Consider the following 15,784-nt stretch of genomic DNA (forward strand, 5'->3'; position numbering starts at 1 on the left):
GCTGATGCGACCGGACTAGGCGGACTCCGGTCACGCCCCTTCATTGAAGGTCACGCCCCCACTGGAAGCAGACACGCCCCCAAGATGATGGTGCGGCGCCCACGTGCACCGCCTGGGGGCGGGGTCAACTGTGTCTAGAGCCCGCCTGGTTCCGGGCCCCACGCTGCCGGAAGCGGAAATAGCGCCCGGCGCAGCTTGAGTTGCAGTAACTGCCACCGCGATGCCGAAGGCGCCCAAGCAACAGCCGCCGGAGCCCGAGTGGATCGGGGACGGAGAGAGCACGACCCCGACAGGTGAGGCTGGTAGGCAGGAAGGGAAGAAGAGAGGAAAAAGAAGAGATGGAAGTGTCCGCGTGTTTTAGGAGAGAGTCACGGGGCGCGAGACTGACCCGGCCGTGCGGGGATACTGCGCATGCGTGCAGTGGACTGGGACGAGTTTTCCCTGGCCGGAGTGCTTTTGAGGTGCGGCCGAAAGAAAAGGTGCCGGGGTGTCGCGCAAGAGCTTCAGTGAGCCTGGGCAAGAGACTAGGAAGAGCATATGGTACGGAAGGAGAGATCGGGGAGCAATGGAGTTGTTTTTTTGGAGGTACTGCGGGTTGAACCTAGGACCTCGCGCATGCTTAGCACACGCTCTACCGCTGGGCTCTACCCCCACCCCAGTAAACACCTGTTTTTAACTGTGCAGTGTATCTATGGTGCTTTAGGAAGAGAAGGAAAAACTATGAAGACATCCTCCCAGACTTGAAGGTACTTCAAGGGGGAGATAAAATGGACACAAATAAGCATAGCAGGTATACAGTGACTAATTTTACATATATTGGATGCCCACTATATACCCGGTACTGTGCAGAAGAACTGGAAGCTTAGAGATGAAAGATAAGCCTTGCTTATCTAGAAAGGGCAGGTCTAGTGGAGGGGACAGAGCACTAATTGGAGGCTGACCGAGTGCAATGAATGTGCTTGAGAATGTCAAGGAACTGGAGAAGAGAGGAGCAACATCTGCTCGGATAGGGTGGGGGTGTCATCCAAGCCTCCCAGGAATTTGTGATAGCTGAGTTCATTCTTGAAGGATCAGTATGAGTTAGCAAGGGGAAGAATATTCCAAGCAAGCAGAGGATGCAGTTAGTGCAAAAGTGGAGATGTAGTTGAGCCTGGCTTGTTCCCCGTATTTTGTGACTGGTGTGATGGTGTTTGAAAGATGTGCAGGAGACAGATGATGAAAGGCTTTATACACTATTCCAAGGAGCTTAATTCTAAAGACGGTAAGAAAAAGGACCCATTGAAGTGTATAAGAAATGATTAGGCAGGGAGACCATTTAGGAGGCTCTGGTAATGATCCAGGTGAGAATGGTAAGAGAATAAGCGAAGGCAGTGAAGACTCAGAGTTACGAAGGAAGTGGCATTGACTAGAACTACATGAAGGGAGAGGAATTAAGGATGACACTCAACTCAGTGCTGTTAATTGAAAGCAGTAGTAGGCTGTAGAGCGGGGAGCCGGAAGAGATAAGATCAGCTTTTGAATGCTGAGTTGGAGATTTCTGGGGAATTTCTAAGAGGAGATGGCAAGGAGAGTTTGGTGCTTGTGGAGAGAGCTCTAGACTAGAAGTAAAGATGCGGCTGAGTGTAGTTGAGGTGTTAAATACAGGGCATCCCATAGAGAGTGTAAGCGGATTGAAGCAAAAAGAGGTAGAGGATGGGAACCCCAAAGAACCTCAACAGTTAATGGAAGAAAGGTGAGGAAGGAGGCTGAGATAAGACTGAGAAAAGCGAGCAGCCTCTTCTCTGAAACTGGAGGCAGACCAGCAGTAGCAGGATCCCTGATGTTAAGTAACAGCAGGAGAGGAGAATTAAAAGGATGAGGAGGTACGTAAGTGTCAGAGCGGAGATTGTAAGGTTGAAGAAAGTGCTTTATTTGGTTTTGAACTTAGGAGCTGCTTAAGTGATGTACTAAAAGGAGGAGTCATTAGAGGAGGAGAAGTGGAGGATACTTTAGCCACACTTAGCCTTTTCCTGTTCCTTGGTGATAATCCTTTCTTACACTTGAACCTGTACACAGGCTTCTCTTCCTTTGGTCAGGTGGTGTGGTTGCCTTAGTCTTTGGAGAGAAATTAGTGTTTGAGTCACTTCTCAGTGTTGTCAGGGTGAGCTGACCATTCCTTTTTCTGTACTACAGTGGGTTCTCCCTCTTAATGGTTTTAGACTTAGACTCCTTGGAATAGTGCATAAAGCCTTTCATTATTTCTGCTGCACGTCTTTTCAGTTCCATCATGCTAGTCACCCAATACAGGGACCAAATTTTGAAATGTGTTCAGGATGGAGGATGCAGATTAAGCAAAGACAGGTGTAAGCATACCTGAGAGTTAACCAAGGAGCAGGGAAAGACCAGTGTCCAGAACACAGGTATGAGTAAGGAAACAGAGGTACAGCAGAAAAGATAGGATGGGCCCTTTTAGTCTGTGAGGCCCTAAATTATAGGGATTTTCATTTGTTATCTCCAGTTTTAGGCATTGTAGATGTTCGGTGTCTGAATAAATGATTACTGTGGACTACATGGGATTCTGGTCTGAGAATACTTAATGTGGTAGATAGCAGAAGGCCTTTGTTTTGGGGATTTTGAGGGGGGGAATGATCACAGGAGTGCTTTTGGATAGAATTGGATAGCAGTGGATGGGTGGGATGGTTTGGGAGGTGAATGTGATAGTGGATCGGCTTGGGCATGATGAGAAATCACAAGGCTGCTGGCTGCCTCCCAGTCAAATGTGAGTGGGAGAGGGAGTTAGATATGGTCCCTCCTTCAGGGAAACAGGGGTGGACAGAATGGAGAAGCTGAAATTTGTTCAGTCAGTAAACTTCTGTCGACTTCCCACATTGCTCCCTGGGAACATGAGCTAAATGGTCCCTCTCTAGGATGGAAGACAGACACCCAGTTGAGTGTGACACAGTGCGATTTGTGCTTGAGGTGTGAGCAGAGCAAGTGCGCCACAGACCCAGATGTTTATTGACTTACCAGAAAGCTGTGTTTCCATGGTCTGCAGGTCCCCAAAATGACACACCCAGACTGAATTCGTAATATTTTTGTTCTACCTTTCTCCCCCATAGATGGTAGGGGTGGGGAGAGAGGTCCTTCTCTTCCAGTATATCCTGAGTTAATAACTGGTACCACTAGCCCAGCTAATTCTGCCAGCTAAAAACATAGGAGTCATCTCTAAATACCCCTTCTTACTGCCCACCTCTGCCGTCACTCTCTGGATTCTCCTCTGCCTCACACTGCCACCCTAGACCAAGCCACCATTGTCTGTCCTGTGGGGCAGTGCAAATGTCTAGGGAGTGATAGTTGAGCTAGGAAAACAGTAAAATGGAGTGGAGGCCACTGAGAGCTTGTTAGATGAGATCAGGCTGCTTTGGAATTTGCAGATCATCATTCACAATTTCTGCTTAACCTTCTAGACAAAGTGGTGAAGAAAGGGAAGAAGGACAAGAAGACGAAAAAGACGGTAAGGCAACGAGGGGTGAGGGTGAGAGATGACTATGGGTGTTTCTGAGCAGAAGGTGGCCCTATGAAGGCAGTGGGGGTCTGAGGGAGGGGAAGGGGTCATGTCAGCAGAGCAAGCAAGGTGGGTCTGGAGTGGCAGGTCCGTGGGCTCATGTGAGGCAGCAAAGGGCTTGGTTGGTCTCTGAGCTGTGTTTACCCAGATCTTAACTCCCTTTGTAGTTCTTTGAAGAGCTGGCAGTAGAAGACAAACAGGCTGGGGAAGAAGAGAAGGTGCTCAAGGAGAAGGAGCAGCAGCAGCAGCAGCAGCAGCAGGTACCAGTGTCCGGACCTACCAATCCACCCGGGCATCTTAGGTCCCCAACCCCTCCGCAGCCCACATCAGTTGGCTCGGCTGATAGGGAACTCTCTCCAGGGCAGAAATACAGCAGCAGCCTGGCCTTCATTCTCGCATTCTGTTTTGCGTTCAGCAGCAAAAAAAGAAACGAGACACCCGAAAAGGCCGGCGGAAGAAGGATGTGGATGACGATGGAGAAGAGAAGGAGCTCATGGAGCGTCTTAAGAAGCTCTCAGTGCCGGCCAGTGACGAGGAGGATGAGGGTAAATGCCCTGAGGGAAATGGGTACTGGAATCCCTGAGTCATGAAGGGTCACAGACTTCATTCCTTGCTCTTGAAGTTGGATTAGATAGAGGAGCTGGATGTAATTCTCTTTCCTGTCTCATCTTCTCCCTTGTCATTTCAGTACCTGCCCCGGTTCCCCGAGGAGGGAAGAAAACCAAGGTAAGCCATCTATCTGTGTGGTAAACAGAGACTCCAGGCGTGCAGCCTTGACCATCCTGCTAACTTCTCCGGCCCTTTCATTCTCCAGGGTGGTAATGTTTTTGCAGCCCTGATTCAGGATCAGAGTGAGGAAGAGGAGGAGGAAGAAAAACATCCTCCTAAGCCGGCCAAGCCAGAGAAGAATCGGATCAATAAGGTGAAAGCGGTGGCTCTGCCCGTCACTCCCACCCCAGGTGGCACCTTCTAGCCACCGTGTGGTCATTCCCTGCCTGCTTTTCCTGCTTTTAAACTAGCTCTCCTAGGTCTGTCTTGCTTATACTGTCAAAATCAGCTTTTTAAAATACTTTTCATCACTGAGAAATCTACAGTGGTGTTGCTGCTTTCAAACTCAGAATCTAAAACAAAGGCCTTCAAGTCTTTGCTCTTCCACTTGGACCCCTCAGCAGGGTTACAGGACTCTTCATATACCTTTCAGATCAGCCTGATCACATCTTGGCATCCAGTCTGACTGTGTGTTGAAGCCTTTGTTCTTTATGGTGTCTCTTCCCTTTTCCCTAGAATGCCTTGTCCAAGCCCATGTCCATTAACTCTTCTCGAGATTCACCCTCTCCAGGAAGCCTCCAGTGTTAGGGCTGCCCGCTCACGTGGCTCACTTGCCTAACTCACAGTCCCTAAGCTGTGCTGATACTCTCTAGTCGTCTCTTCCCTATCTAGTCTCCAGCTGGAGGCTAGCGTTTCTCTGGGTCTCATTTTCTCCCTGGCAAACTCAGTATCGTTAACTACTACTCCTAGACTCCATAGAAATGCCTGTTAAGCTACAAGCTCGCAGATTAATTTGTGTCTGTGTCTTCCCCAGGCTGTATCTCAGGAACAACAGCCAGGGCTCAAGAGCAGAAAGGGAAAGGAGGAGAAGTCAAAGGGGAAGGCCAAGGTAAGGGAGTATTGGCAGGAGGAGGGTCTGGGTCTTAGGAATCAGAGCATGTCATCCGACCTGCTGTCTTTTCCCTGATAGCCTCAAAATAAATTTGCTGCTCTCGACAATGAAGAGGAGGAGGATGAAGAGGAAATAACAAAAGAAAAGGAGCCTCCCGGGCAAGAGAAGGAGAAGGCCAAGAAGGCAGAGCAAGTGTGTACTTTGGTGTCGGGGGAAGGTGGGCTGGGGGACTCGGGCTCTGTGGCCCTTGGGGTGGGGCAGGATCTGGGGGTGCTCCTACTGTCCAGAGCAGGGGTTGGCAAATTTCTATAAATGGCCACATAGTAAATATTTTTGACTTTTTAGGCTACATACCGTCTCTGGTGCATATTCTTCTTTTACGTTTTTGGAGAAACCCTTCAAAAATGTAAAAACTATTCTTAGCTCAAGGGCCATAATTTGCAACTCCTGATCCAGAAAGAAAAGGACCTGGGCCTTTGCCTCAGACAGTCTGGGTTCTGGCTCTGCCACTCACCGACTGTGTGACCTTGAGTGCATCCTTCTACTTCCCTGGGTCTCAGTTATCTCATCTGTGTGAACTAGTGATCTCTGAGCTCCCCTGTACTGCTAGCACTTGCCAGTTCTGTGATTTTGCTGGATTTCTCAGTGGATGTATATTAGGGCTTCCAGTTCTTTTTTTTTGCAGGTTACCATTTAGGCCACAGAAACTCATTTGATACATGAGGAAAAAGAGCCTGTTCCAATTATTCTACCTTCAGTTACATTGTATTGGCCATTACATCTGTAGGTGTATACACATTGTTACCTGTCATACACACACACATACATACAGACTCATCTCGTCTGTCCTGTATGTTTCCTGGGGCAGAAATGGAGAATAAAGAGTGGCAAGGAGACCAGGGTGGGTATGAGAATGAGAGTGGGTCTGCCAAGATATTTCAGGACAGCTGGCTGTGGAACTGGGGGTAGATGATGTGAAGTCTGAGTTCTGGAAGGGATCCCTTGTGTTTTACTATCCCTGGTTCTCACAGGGCTCCGAGGAAGAAGGAGAAGAGGAGGAGGAAGGGGAGTCCAAGGCTGATGATCCCTATGCTCACCTTAGCAAGAAAGAGAAGAAAAAGCTGAAGAAACAGGTGAGACCTTGGGTTCTTAGTGGTTAAAGGTGGGAGAATTTGATTTTTTTTTAAATTGTAATGCTTCAGGTAGGGGATGGGTGAATTAGGGGACAAGAAGAGAGCTTTGGGTGCTCCTTCAAGTAAAACAGTTGGAGTAAGGAAAGGATTATGTTCTGTGAGTCTTGGCTTGGTGTCTGATGACACAGGGCTGTATCATGGTGATGGGATGCTGGCAGACAGTGGCCTCAAAAGTGATTTTTTTCCCTTTCTTCTCAGATGGAGTATGAGCGCCAGGTGGCTTCATTAAAAGCAGCCAATGCTGCTGAAAATGACTTCTCTGTGTCGCAAGCAGAGGTGTCCTCCCGCCAGGCTATGTTAGAAAATGCATCTGACATCAAGGTAGGTTCGGAGGGGGCCCCTCCTGCCAGTTGGCCCAGGGACCTGCCACTTCTCTCCCCTTTGCCAGAGTGGCTGTGGCAGCCGAGGAAGTGGGTATGGGAAGAAAGCTTGGAAGTGTTTTCCACATCTTAAGTTCTGCCAGCTTGAGGGAGAAGATAGTTCCCTTCCCTTGGAGGGAAATAGGGTGGGGCAGGCTGGACCGGCTTAGGGTTTGGAGACTCCTGCTAGAGGCAGTGCATGGGGCCAGGGACTGGTGTGTTGAGAGGAGGGGTATTATGCTGGCAGTCTCGGTTTGTCGGAGGCTCCCCTGCAGGAAGAAAGCTGTAGTTGCTGTGTGGAAGGGAGAGTTCTCACGTGCTCCTTCCTTCCCTGACCACTGCAGCTGGAGAAGTTCAGCATCTCAGCCCACGGCAAGGAGCTATTCGTCAACGCCGACCTGTACATTGTCGCTGGCCGCCGTTACGGGCTGGTGGGACCCAATGGGTGAGGAGAGGCGGGGCAGGAGATACGTGAAGAGAAGGGCTGGAAGGAGAGGAGACCTCCTTCTGGTCTCTGGTGGCCTGGTCCTGAAAGTTCTCATTCCCCAGCAAGGGCAAGACCACCCTCCTGAAGCACATCGCCAACCGAGCCCTGAGCATCCCTCCCAACATCGACGTGCTGCTGTGCGAGCAGGGTGAGTCCTGGTGGGAAGGCGGTGAAACCCAGGGGCTTGACAAGGGTCTGCTGGGGTAAATAAGCCAAACAAGGCTAGAAGAAACCATGGTTGTGGAGTTGGAAAGGTTACCTGGAGAGACTGGGAACTGGGAAACAGGTGCTAAAGAAGTTGAGAGAAGAGAGGAGAGACTGGAACGGGTTTTATTCGGGACAAGTGCGGAGAGCCAGGCAGGGCCAGGCAAAGCAGAAGGGAAGAGGGAATAGGAGCCTTGGCCCTCGAGACGCCCTGACTTCTCCCCCGGCCCCCAGAGGTGGTAGCGGATGAGACGCCAGCTGTGCAGGCTGTTCTTCGAGCTGACACCAAGCGGCTGAAACTGCTGGAAGAGGAGCGGCGGCTTCAGGGACAGCTGGAGCAGGGTGATGACACGGCTGCCGAGAGGCTGGAGAAGGTAGAGGAGATGGCGCAGGGGACACTGCTGAGACTGGGGTCCCGGGACCTCCAAACATGTGTCCTCTTCTCCCTCCTCCCAGGTCTATGAGGAGTTGCGGGCTACTGGGGCGGCTGCTGCAGAGGCCAAAGCCCGCCGGATCCTGGCTGGTCTGGGCTTCGACCCTGAAATGCAGAATCGACCCACACAGAAGTTCTCGGGGGGCTGGCGCATGCGTGTCTCCCTGGCCAGGTGGGCTCCCCTCTTCACCACCCTCCCTTCCAGCCTTCATCCACCAGGGTCCTTCCCTTTCTGTTCTTCCAAGGCTGTAAGGAGGTTCAAGGCCGACTTCTCTCTCCTTCATCATCCACGTTGTCAGACTCAGGGATTTTCCCTCTACCTGGGAGTGTATTCTCAATTGTCTCCCAAAGGGGAACTTCTCTAAGAGGCTGGGAAGGAGTGGTCGTGGTCTCAGGCTCCACTCAGCAGAGGCTCGTCTGGGCACTCTGAGCAAGGACCTTCCTCCCCATGACCCCACACTCTGCTGCCCCACCCCCTAGGGCACTGTTCATGGAGCCCACGCTGCTGATGTTGGACGAGCCCACCAACCACCTGGACCTCAATGCTGTTATTTGGCTCAACAAGTGAGATGCCCTTGATTACAGTCTTTGCATCTTTGGTTCCCATCCTGCCCCTGACAGCTCTCATACCAGCTTTCCTTCTTTTCTTGCCCCTGTCATCTGTCTCCTTTCCCTAACTTAATCCTAATTTAGCCACTGTAACATTTCCACACTCTTCTCTAAATCCCAGCTACCTCCAGGGCTGGCGGAAGACGCTGCTCATCGTCTCCCATGACCAGGGCTTCCTGGATGACGTCTGCACCGACATCATCCATCTCGATGCCCAGCGGCTCCATTACTATAGGGGCAATTACAGTAAGTGGGGTTGTGTGGGGACCTGGTGGGAGGAAAGGGATGGTGCCTTGAGAAAGGCCTGAGAGGGAGGGCCCATAGGGATGCGGTGATAAGCTGAACCTTTCAGAATTCTAGACAGTGACGCCCACCCCCCTTGTCCCTCGTCCTGGTTCTCCCTCTGCTGGGGAGAGGGACAGCCATTGATGCCCGTCCTCCCTGTTGCCCCAGTGACCTTCAAGAAGATGTACCAGCAGAAGCAGAAGGAACTGCTGAAGCAGTATGAGAAGCAGGAGAAAAAGCTGAAGGAGCTGAAGGCGGGCGGCAAGTCCACCAAGCAGGCGGTGAGCGCCTGGGTCTTCCGGGCGGGGGCTCTCCTGAGGAGGAGGCCGAGGGAGCGGGCCTCTGGGGCCTGGCCTGCCTTTCGAGGCGCTCCCTTCCCCTTCCTCCCCAGGAAAAGCAAACAAAGGAGGCGCTGACGAGAAAGCAGCAGAAGTGCCGGCGGAAAAACCAGGATGAGGAGTCGCAGGAGGCCCCCGAGCTCCTGAAGCGCCCCAAGGAGTACACCGTGCGCTTCACCTTCCCAGACCCGCCGCCGCTCAGCCCGCCGGTGCTGGGCCTGCATGGTGAGCCGCCGCCGCCGCCGCCGCCGCCGCCGCCGCCCTCCTGCCCCCGCCGGCCTCGCGGGCTCTGAGGGGAAAGTGAAAGGCTGCTCTTGCTTTCTCAGGTGTGACGTTCGGCTATGAGGGGCAGAAGCCGCTCTTTAAGAATCTGGATTTTGGCATCGACATGGACTCGAGGAGTGAGTTGGCGGGGGAGGCTCGGGCCGCAGAGCGGGAGCCCCGGGGACCTCAGCCCTCTGACCGCCTGTCTCCCCCACCTGCCTGGCAGTCTGCATCGTGGGCCCTAACGGCGTGGGGAAGAGCACCCTGCTGCTGCTGCTGACCGGCAAGCTGACGCCCGTGAGTCCCGCGGCGGGAGTGTGGCCGCTCCCCGGAGGCTGGACTCAGGGAGCCCCCTCCACCACGCGAGTTAAATACAGAGCTCGTCAGGGGTGGTTCATTTCCTTAAGGGGTGCGGCAGAGGCGAGCAGTTCAGATCAGCCAGAGAAGAGCCAGGACGGTTGGGGCCAGTGCAGGGGCTCCCTACACCCCACCACGTGTGTTTTGGTCACACAAGAAATGCACGTCCGTTCTAGAAGTGTTAGAAGTTATGTAAGACAGGGAAAAATGTAGAGGTAACCGCTATTAACTTTGGTGGCTTGCTTTCTCCTTTTTCCTTTACAAGTTTATATATATATATATATATATTAAACAAAAGTGGCTACTATGTGAATTGTTTTTTAGCCAGCTTTTTCCAGATGATACACATCATTTTTCCACGTTGGTAGTCGTGTGGGTGAATTCATTTCTTATGGATCTATATAATTTCTTTGATATCAGTCATTTAGAGTATTTCTGATTTTCCACTAAAGGGACAATAGTGCAGCAAATAGTCTTACTGTATCTGTTCATGAACTTAGTTTTTCCTTAGGATAAATTCCTTAGAATTGCTTTGGGGACTTTGGTGGTGTATGTGGTGCTTAGGCAGGTTGTAGCTGTCTACACCCTCCAGTAAAGTGTTGAGAGGGCCTACAGAGAGCAGCTCCTCAGAAAGGTGTTCCTGCAGCCTCACACACAGTGTCCCTCCCTCCCCATCCGAGGTGGAACCCTGAAAACGTGCAGTTCCTGAGTCTCACAGGAAGGGTGGGAGGGGGTGGTTCTTTGGTGGTGGTCAGTCTCTCCTGGTTCTCAAGTCTCTGCCTTTTGTTTCCCCTTCTTTATTCTCTTGCTTCTGATTTCCTGGGCGTGTCTTTGTCGCGTTAGGAAGAACACCCATGTCCCCTTTTTCACCTGGCTCGTTCCCAGCCCAATCCGGGGATTTGTCTCCCGTTCAGAAAAGCTGGGGCCAGAGCTGCAGCACCCTTCCCTTCTTATCTTCCCACTTGCTTTTTCCTTGCAGACTCGTGGGGAAATGAGAAAGAACCACCGCCTGGTGAGTTGGCTTTGGGAATTAGGGGGTCAGAGGCTGACAAAGGAAGTGTGACTTTGACTGACCACCCCCTTCTCGTCTCGGGCAGAAAATCGGCTTCTTCAACCAGCAGTATGCGGAGCAGCTACGCATGGAGGAGACGCCCACGGAGTACCTGCAGCGGGGCTTCAACCTGCCCTACCAGGATGCCCGCAAGTGCCTGGGCCGCTTTGGCCTTGAGAGTCACGCCCACACCATCCAGATCTGCAAACTCTCTGGTACCAGGGGTCCCTCCTTAACTTTCATATCTGTAGGCTGCACTTAGAGGCAGGAGGGAAGAGGAGCCAGGACTCGGGGGACCTCAGCGCTCACACAGACACACATTCGGGGTTTACCTGCAGAGGTGTCAAATGGTAAAAGGGGCGACGGGTCTCCTTTTCCTTTGCTGCAGGCGGGCAGAAGGCCCGGGTTGTGTTTGCGGAGCTGGCCTGTCGGGAGCCCGATGTCCTCATCTTGGTGAGTGAGCAGAACTGTGGGGCGGGGTGAGGGTGTCAGACAGGAAAGGGAGGAGTCGGAACGCTTAGTCATGGGATGCTGCCTGCTCGTAGGACGAGCCCACCAATAACCTGGACATCGAGTCTATCGACGCCCTGGGGGAGGCCATCAATGAGTACAAGGGTGGTAAGTTGGCACGGGGCACGCCCTCCTCCTCCTCCCCTTGGGGACCAGCTGTGGTGTCCTTTGGCCAGGACTCCCTCGCCTCAGCTTCTCATTCCCCTCTTCCTCCTTTCTCCCCGCCCTCCTTCCTCACCCTTGTTCTTCAAAGCTGTGATCGTCGTCAGCCATGATGCACGACTCATCACCGAAACCAACTGCCAGCTGTGGGTGGTGGAGGAGCAGAGTGTCAGCCAGATCGACGGTGACTTCGAAGATTACAAGCGGGAGGTGTTGGAGGCCCTGGGTGAAGTCATGGTCAGCCGACCCCGGGAGTGAGCTCCCCGTCCTGGAAGTCCCCTCGCCTCCCTGGCTCTCCTCGGAAGCCTGCCTCTGACCCAGCGGCCACTCGGGCACATGAAGAAGGAGCGTGATCTTGATGTGACCAGGATACCACTTTGACTGCTTTTTCTCTGAAAGACTTGTCTGTTCTTCTTCTCTTCAGATAACTGAGCTGGCCTTGGCCTTGAACTCCCTCTGTACAGACAGAGGTGACCTTTGTTACCATGGGGTTCCATCCAGCCAGCCTTACGTGGCCAGTTGTCTGAGACTCTGTCCTCACTCAGAAGCCTATCTCTGGTCCACCTCAAAGCTTCAGGCCCCACCGCCACCCCGGTCTGTGAGTGGTGCTGCTCTTTTCTGGTGGACTCAATGCTGACTTAACTGATAAACTGCTGTTGCCGCTCGGAGCCAGAGGGGAGTTCTGAGGCCTGTGCTGTGTGACCCAGGATTTGGTGCTTGCAGCCTCTAGTCTGGCTGGGGACTTGGGGGCAGGAAAGGAACGCTGCTGAACTCAAATCTCCCTTTACAAGAGGGAGAAATAAACGAAAGGAGTTGCCGCCACCCTGTCACTGTTTGGAGACCTGACACTGTTCTTAGTCTGGATTTGCTTTATTCAGTTTTCTGGCAGCATTTAGTACCCCCTCTCCCCACCAGGACGGGAGGCTGTGACCCACAGTCTCCCGCCTTGGACACTTGGGTTTCTCACTGTCCAAATTCTGCCCTGTGGTCAGGGAGCAGAGTGCTGATCCCCCTAGAAGTTACTATATCAGCCAACATGTACAGCCCCGTGGGGTGTGAAGAAGGGAAAAGACAAGGTCTGCCTTCATGAGTAGTCTAGCTAGAGAAGACTTGGAAGATGAGAGGAGTGTATAATGCGATGCGACTAAGGGCCAAATGTGTGGTGCTGTCGGTGTTAAGTGGCCACGCACTCACAGAAGGAAAGATGATCCAGAACTTGGTTATTTGGTGGGATCGCTTGAGGGTGGACCCTGAAAAATAATGAGGATTTGAATAATGAAGAAGAGGGAGCCATTTTTGGAACCTAGGGAGAGAACAGATCTAAGCCTTGGAAGGAAGAGAAGACTGGGAGTTGAGAGAGCATGGCTGGTGTGGCTGCTTATTAGAGCAGGGTCGGAGGGCAGGGTCGGGAAGTCACACCCCAGTGGCAAGTGGTTGATGGTGATATTTGGATAGTGATGGGTGAGGTGGACCAGAAAAACTTGTGGGATGGGCACCCTAACTTGTGTTGTGCTGATGAGGTAGTAAATCCTGAATTAGGACACAAGGGAGAGGGATGGAAAGGAGAGGACAAGTGGGAAGGGCCAGGTGTGGGAGCTGGTGAGAGAATAATCAGATGCTTCCAATTCTAGGGAGATTATGAGGAACCATTCAAGACTTACTGAGTTGGGACATCAAATTTGGAGAAATTATTTTCTGGCCAAATAACACCAGATGTCGAGTACAAGGTTTATATCGAAAGTGAAGGTTTGGTGTGGAGATAGTTGTAGAGGCACCGTTGGGTATATTAGAAATAAAGGGATGCCCCTCTTACAGAATTTGAGGGAAAAAAATCAGGGTCTTGTGCCAAGTAAGAATTAATCTCCATTCCATGAAATAGGTCTGTCATTGAGTAGTGGGAGCGGGCTTCAAGCCCACTGTTAATGGTGTGGCCTCGGACTCAGCCTCTTGGTACCTGTTTCCTCATCTGTAACAGGAAGGTGATAAAAAGTACCTACCTCATGGGGTTATTAAGGGATTAGACATGTAATTATTTGTGAAGTGCTTTTTTTTTTAAACTTTTGTTGCCGTGTGTTTCACGTTACACTTTACACTTGGCACTGGAAATTCCCAGTTCACTAGTCTAGATGAGATGATACATAATATATATAGGAATGTTATAAAATGAATACCAGAATTTCACATTTCAAGTTTTTGATCGCTAGTTTCACTAGATACTTCAGGTGCTCCAAAATAACTTCTCTTCATGTACACAAATTTTATTTCTTCTCTCACTGTGTATAGTTATGCACCGAGATAGGGGCAAAAGGATGCCGCTTCTCCAAAAAGAGCAGCATGGAAATGGGATGCAAAAGGAAAAAAACAACACATTTACATGGTTATTGAAAAATGGGGTTTCACTAACAATTAAATATTTTTATTCATGAACAACCTTTATCATCTATGAATCATGCAGTAATGTCATACATAATGAGCAGCATAGAAATGTTTTTAGAAGTGAGTGATTCTTGTTCACACCTTCCTAATGAGGAAACAGACTCAGAGACGCTAACCTGGTTGTGGTCTCCCTGCCTGAGGGGGTGTTCCTGGGGCGGTGGCCCTTGTTTTCTGACTCTAGAGCCCTGGGCATTCTCCCTCCTCTGTAGAAAGTGGGCAAGAAGGATGTTTGAGGGCAGTGGTTCCCAAAGTGCTGGACCTGCAGCAGCAGCAGCAGCATCGCCTGGAGTTTGTTACAAGAGCAAAGACAGGAACTGAGGGGTGCCTCTGGAGTACACCAAAGGGAGCGGGGTCCTCAGAGAGAAACGGTGGAGGGAAGGCTCCTCAAAGGAAGTAACAGTGAAAGCCGAGGCGTGGAGGTGGAGAAGGAACCAACTAGATGAGCGGGAAAGAAGAGCCTTGGTGGAAGGGGCCAGATGTGCAAAGGCTCAGAAGCTGGAAGGAGCTTGACTAGGACAAGGAACATGGCCTGAGCTTAGAGCTTAAGCAGGGGCTGGGACACATGGCCGTATAAACCTTGGTAGGGACTTGGGATGCGGTTCTAGGAGCAATAGGAGGCCGTCGGTGTTTACCCAGGAGTGTGAATTGACCTGGTTTTCTTTTTCTTTTTTTTTTTTTTAACATTTTTTTTATTGAGTTATAGTCATTTTACAATGTTGTGTCAAATTCCAGCATAGAGCAGTTTTTCAGTTATACAGGAACATACATACATTCATTGTCACATTTTTTTTCACTGAGCTACCACAAGATCTTGTATATATTTCCCTGTGCTATACAGTATAATCTTGTTTATCTATTCTACATATGCCTGTCAGTATCTACAAATTTTGAACTCCCAGTCTATCCCTTCCCACCCCTCTCCCCTGACCTGGTTTTCATTTTGGCAAAATTGCTTTGGCTGCTGCACAAAGAATGGTGGGTATGGGGAGACAGAGGGGATGGCAGGAGAGAAGTTAGATACTCCCTCGGGAAAGAGGAGATACCCTCCTGCCTCTAAGAAAGGAAGAGATAATGTAGACTCCGCTCTTTTCAGGTAAAGAGAAGGGGAAATTGTGCTCACATTGGATGGGGTTCATTTTCTCACATTGGATGGGGGAGGTTTGGTGCCAGAGAATCAAGAAGAGTTAGAAGTTTGCCAAGCACCAGTGAGTATATTGAGTCAGTGCTAATAATTTGTAGTGGGCCAAGATGGTAGGATTTCGTGATTTTTTAGTGTTTGTTAGGTTACTGTCTGGGAGCAGAAGTGGGAGAAATAGAATAGTGATGATTCAGAACTGGAGATGGAACTGGTGAGCTTAGGGAGGGGTTGACAGAATGTTGAGAGTTGGAAGGGTGTTTGGGGAGCAGGGAGTGGAAATTGGATAAGAAAGGAAGAACAGACCAGCTGAAATGGAGGTTCCTGCAGGGTTTGGTGAAGAAACAGAATGGGTTAATGGTTTGGTGAAATGGATGAGATGCTCAACCTCTCTCTCCCTGCCAAAAAGAAAATAAAAAATCATAAGTAACAGTAACTTTGGATTTTCATAGAGAATTTGAAAGAAAAATGGCTGAACATGTGTTAAGGCAGAAAAAAAGTAAGCTCTCTCGACAGGTTCTTGTGGCCTGTTGTAGGAGATGGAGAGATGGTGAGAAGCAGGCCATGGATGGAACCAGAAGGAAAGAAACGCAAGTTTAAGAATTTTTCATTTTTTCCTAATAGAGCCGGGTACTTCATTGATACTTCACTTCTTACCTTGGCCCTTAGATTATGTCCTCTTCTTGGGTTCTCTTCGAGTGCAAAGAGCAGAGTAGGCTAAGTGACTGAACACCCTCTTTTCTGAGAAGAGGCAAAG

General features: G+C 50.6%; 1 protein-coding gene across 5 annotated transcripts; it reads left to right on the top strand.

Annotated features, from left to right (window-relative positions):
* Positions 1-144: 144 nt before the first annotated feature.
* ABCF1 (ATP binding cassette subfamily F member 1) lies at positions 145-12,286 on the top strand. 5 transcript variants are annotated; one of them, XM_032463448.1, is made up of 25 exons: positions 145-293; positions 3,447-3,493; positions 3,712-3,804; positions 3,957-4,089; positions 4,233-4,270; positions 4,359-4,466; positions 5,127-5,201; positions 5,283-5,396; positions 6,236-6,337; positions 6,596-6,718; positions 7,101-7,201; positions 7,306-7,391; positions 7,682-7,821; positions 7,904-8,052; positions 8,361-8,444; positions 8,611-8,735; positions 8,943-9,055; positions 9,166-9,337; positions 9,439-9,513; positions 9,603-9,673; positions 10,713-10,745; positions 10,831-10,999; positions 11,173-11,237; positions 11,330-11,402; positions 11,548-12,286. In XM_032463448.1, exons 1-25 carry the CDS (start codon positions 221-223, stop codon positions 11,712-11,714), a joined length of 2,529 nt encoding a protein of 842 aa, XP_032319339.1. In that variant the 5' UTR covers positions 145-220; the 3' UTR covers positions 11,715-12,286. The 5 variants fall into 5 exon arrangements, with proteins under 5 accessions (XP_032319339.1, XP_032319340.1, XP_032319336.1 ...); XM_032463449.1 differs by having other exon boundaries at positions 3,960-4,089; XM_032463445.1 differs by lacking the exon at positions 145-293 and adding an exon at positions 304-540.
* The last annotated feature ends 3,498 nt before the right edge of the window (positions 12,287-15,784 follow it).

This window comes from Camelus ferus, chromosome 20 (assembly GCF_009834535.1).
Source record: "Camelus ferus isolate YT-003-E chromosome 20, BCGSAC_Cfer_1.0, whole genome shotgun sequence".
Taxonomy (NCBI): domain Eukaryota; kingdom Metazoa; phylum Chordata; class Mammalia; order Artiodactyla; family Camelidae; genus Camelus; species Camelus ferus.

Excerpts from the sequence above, each read along its gene's own strand:
- ABCF1 (XM_032463445.1), top strand. The coding sequence starts at position 339 with ATGGAAGTGTCCGCGTGTTTTAGGAGAGAGTCACGGGGCGCGAGACTG. Across the intron at positions 5,202-5,282 it reads AGTCAAAGGGGAAGGCCAAG|CCTCAAAATAAATTTGCTGC; the intron begins GTAAGGGAGTAT and ends TTTCCCTGATAG. Across the intron at positions 9,056-9,165 it reads GCAAGTCCACCAAGCAGGCG|GAAAAGCAAACAAAGGAGGC; the intron begins GTGAGCGCCTGG and ends CTTCCTCCCCAG.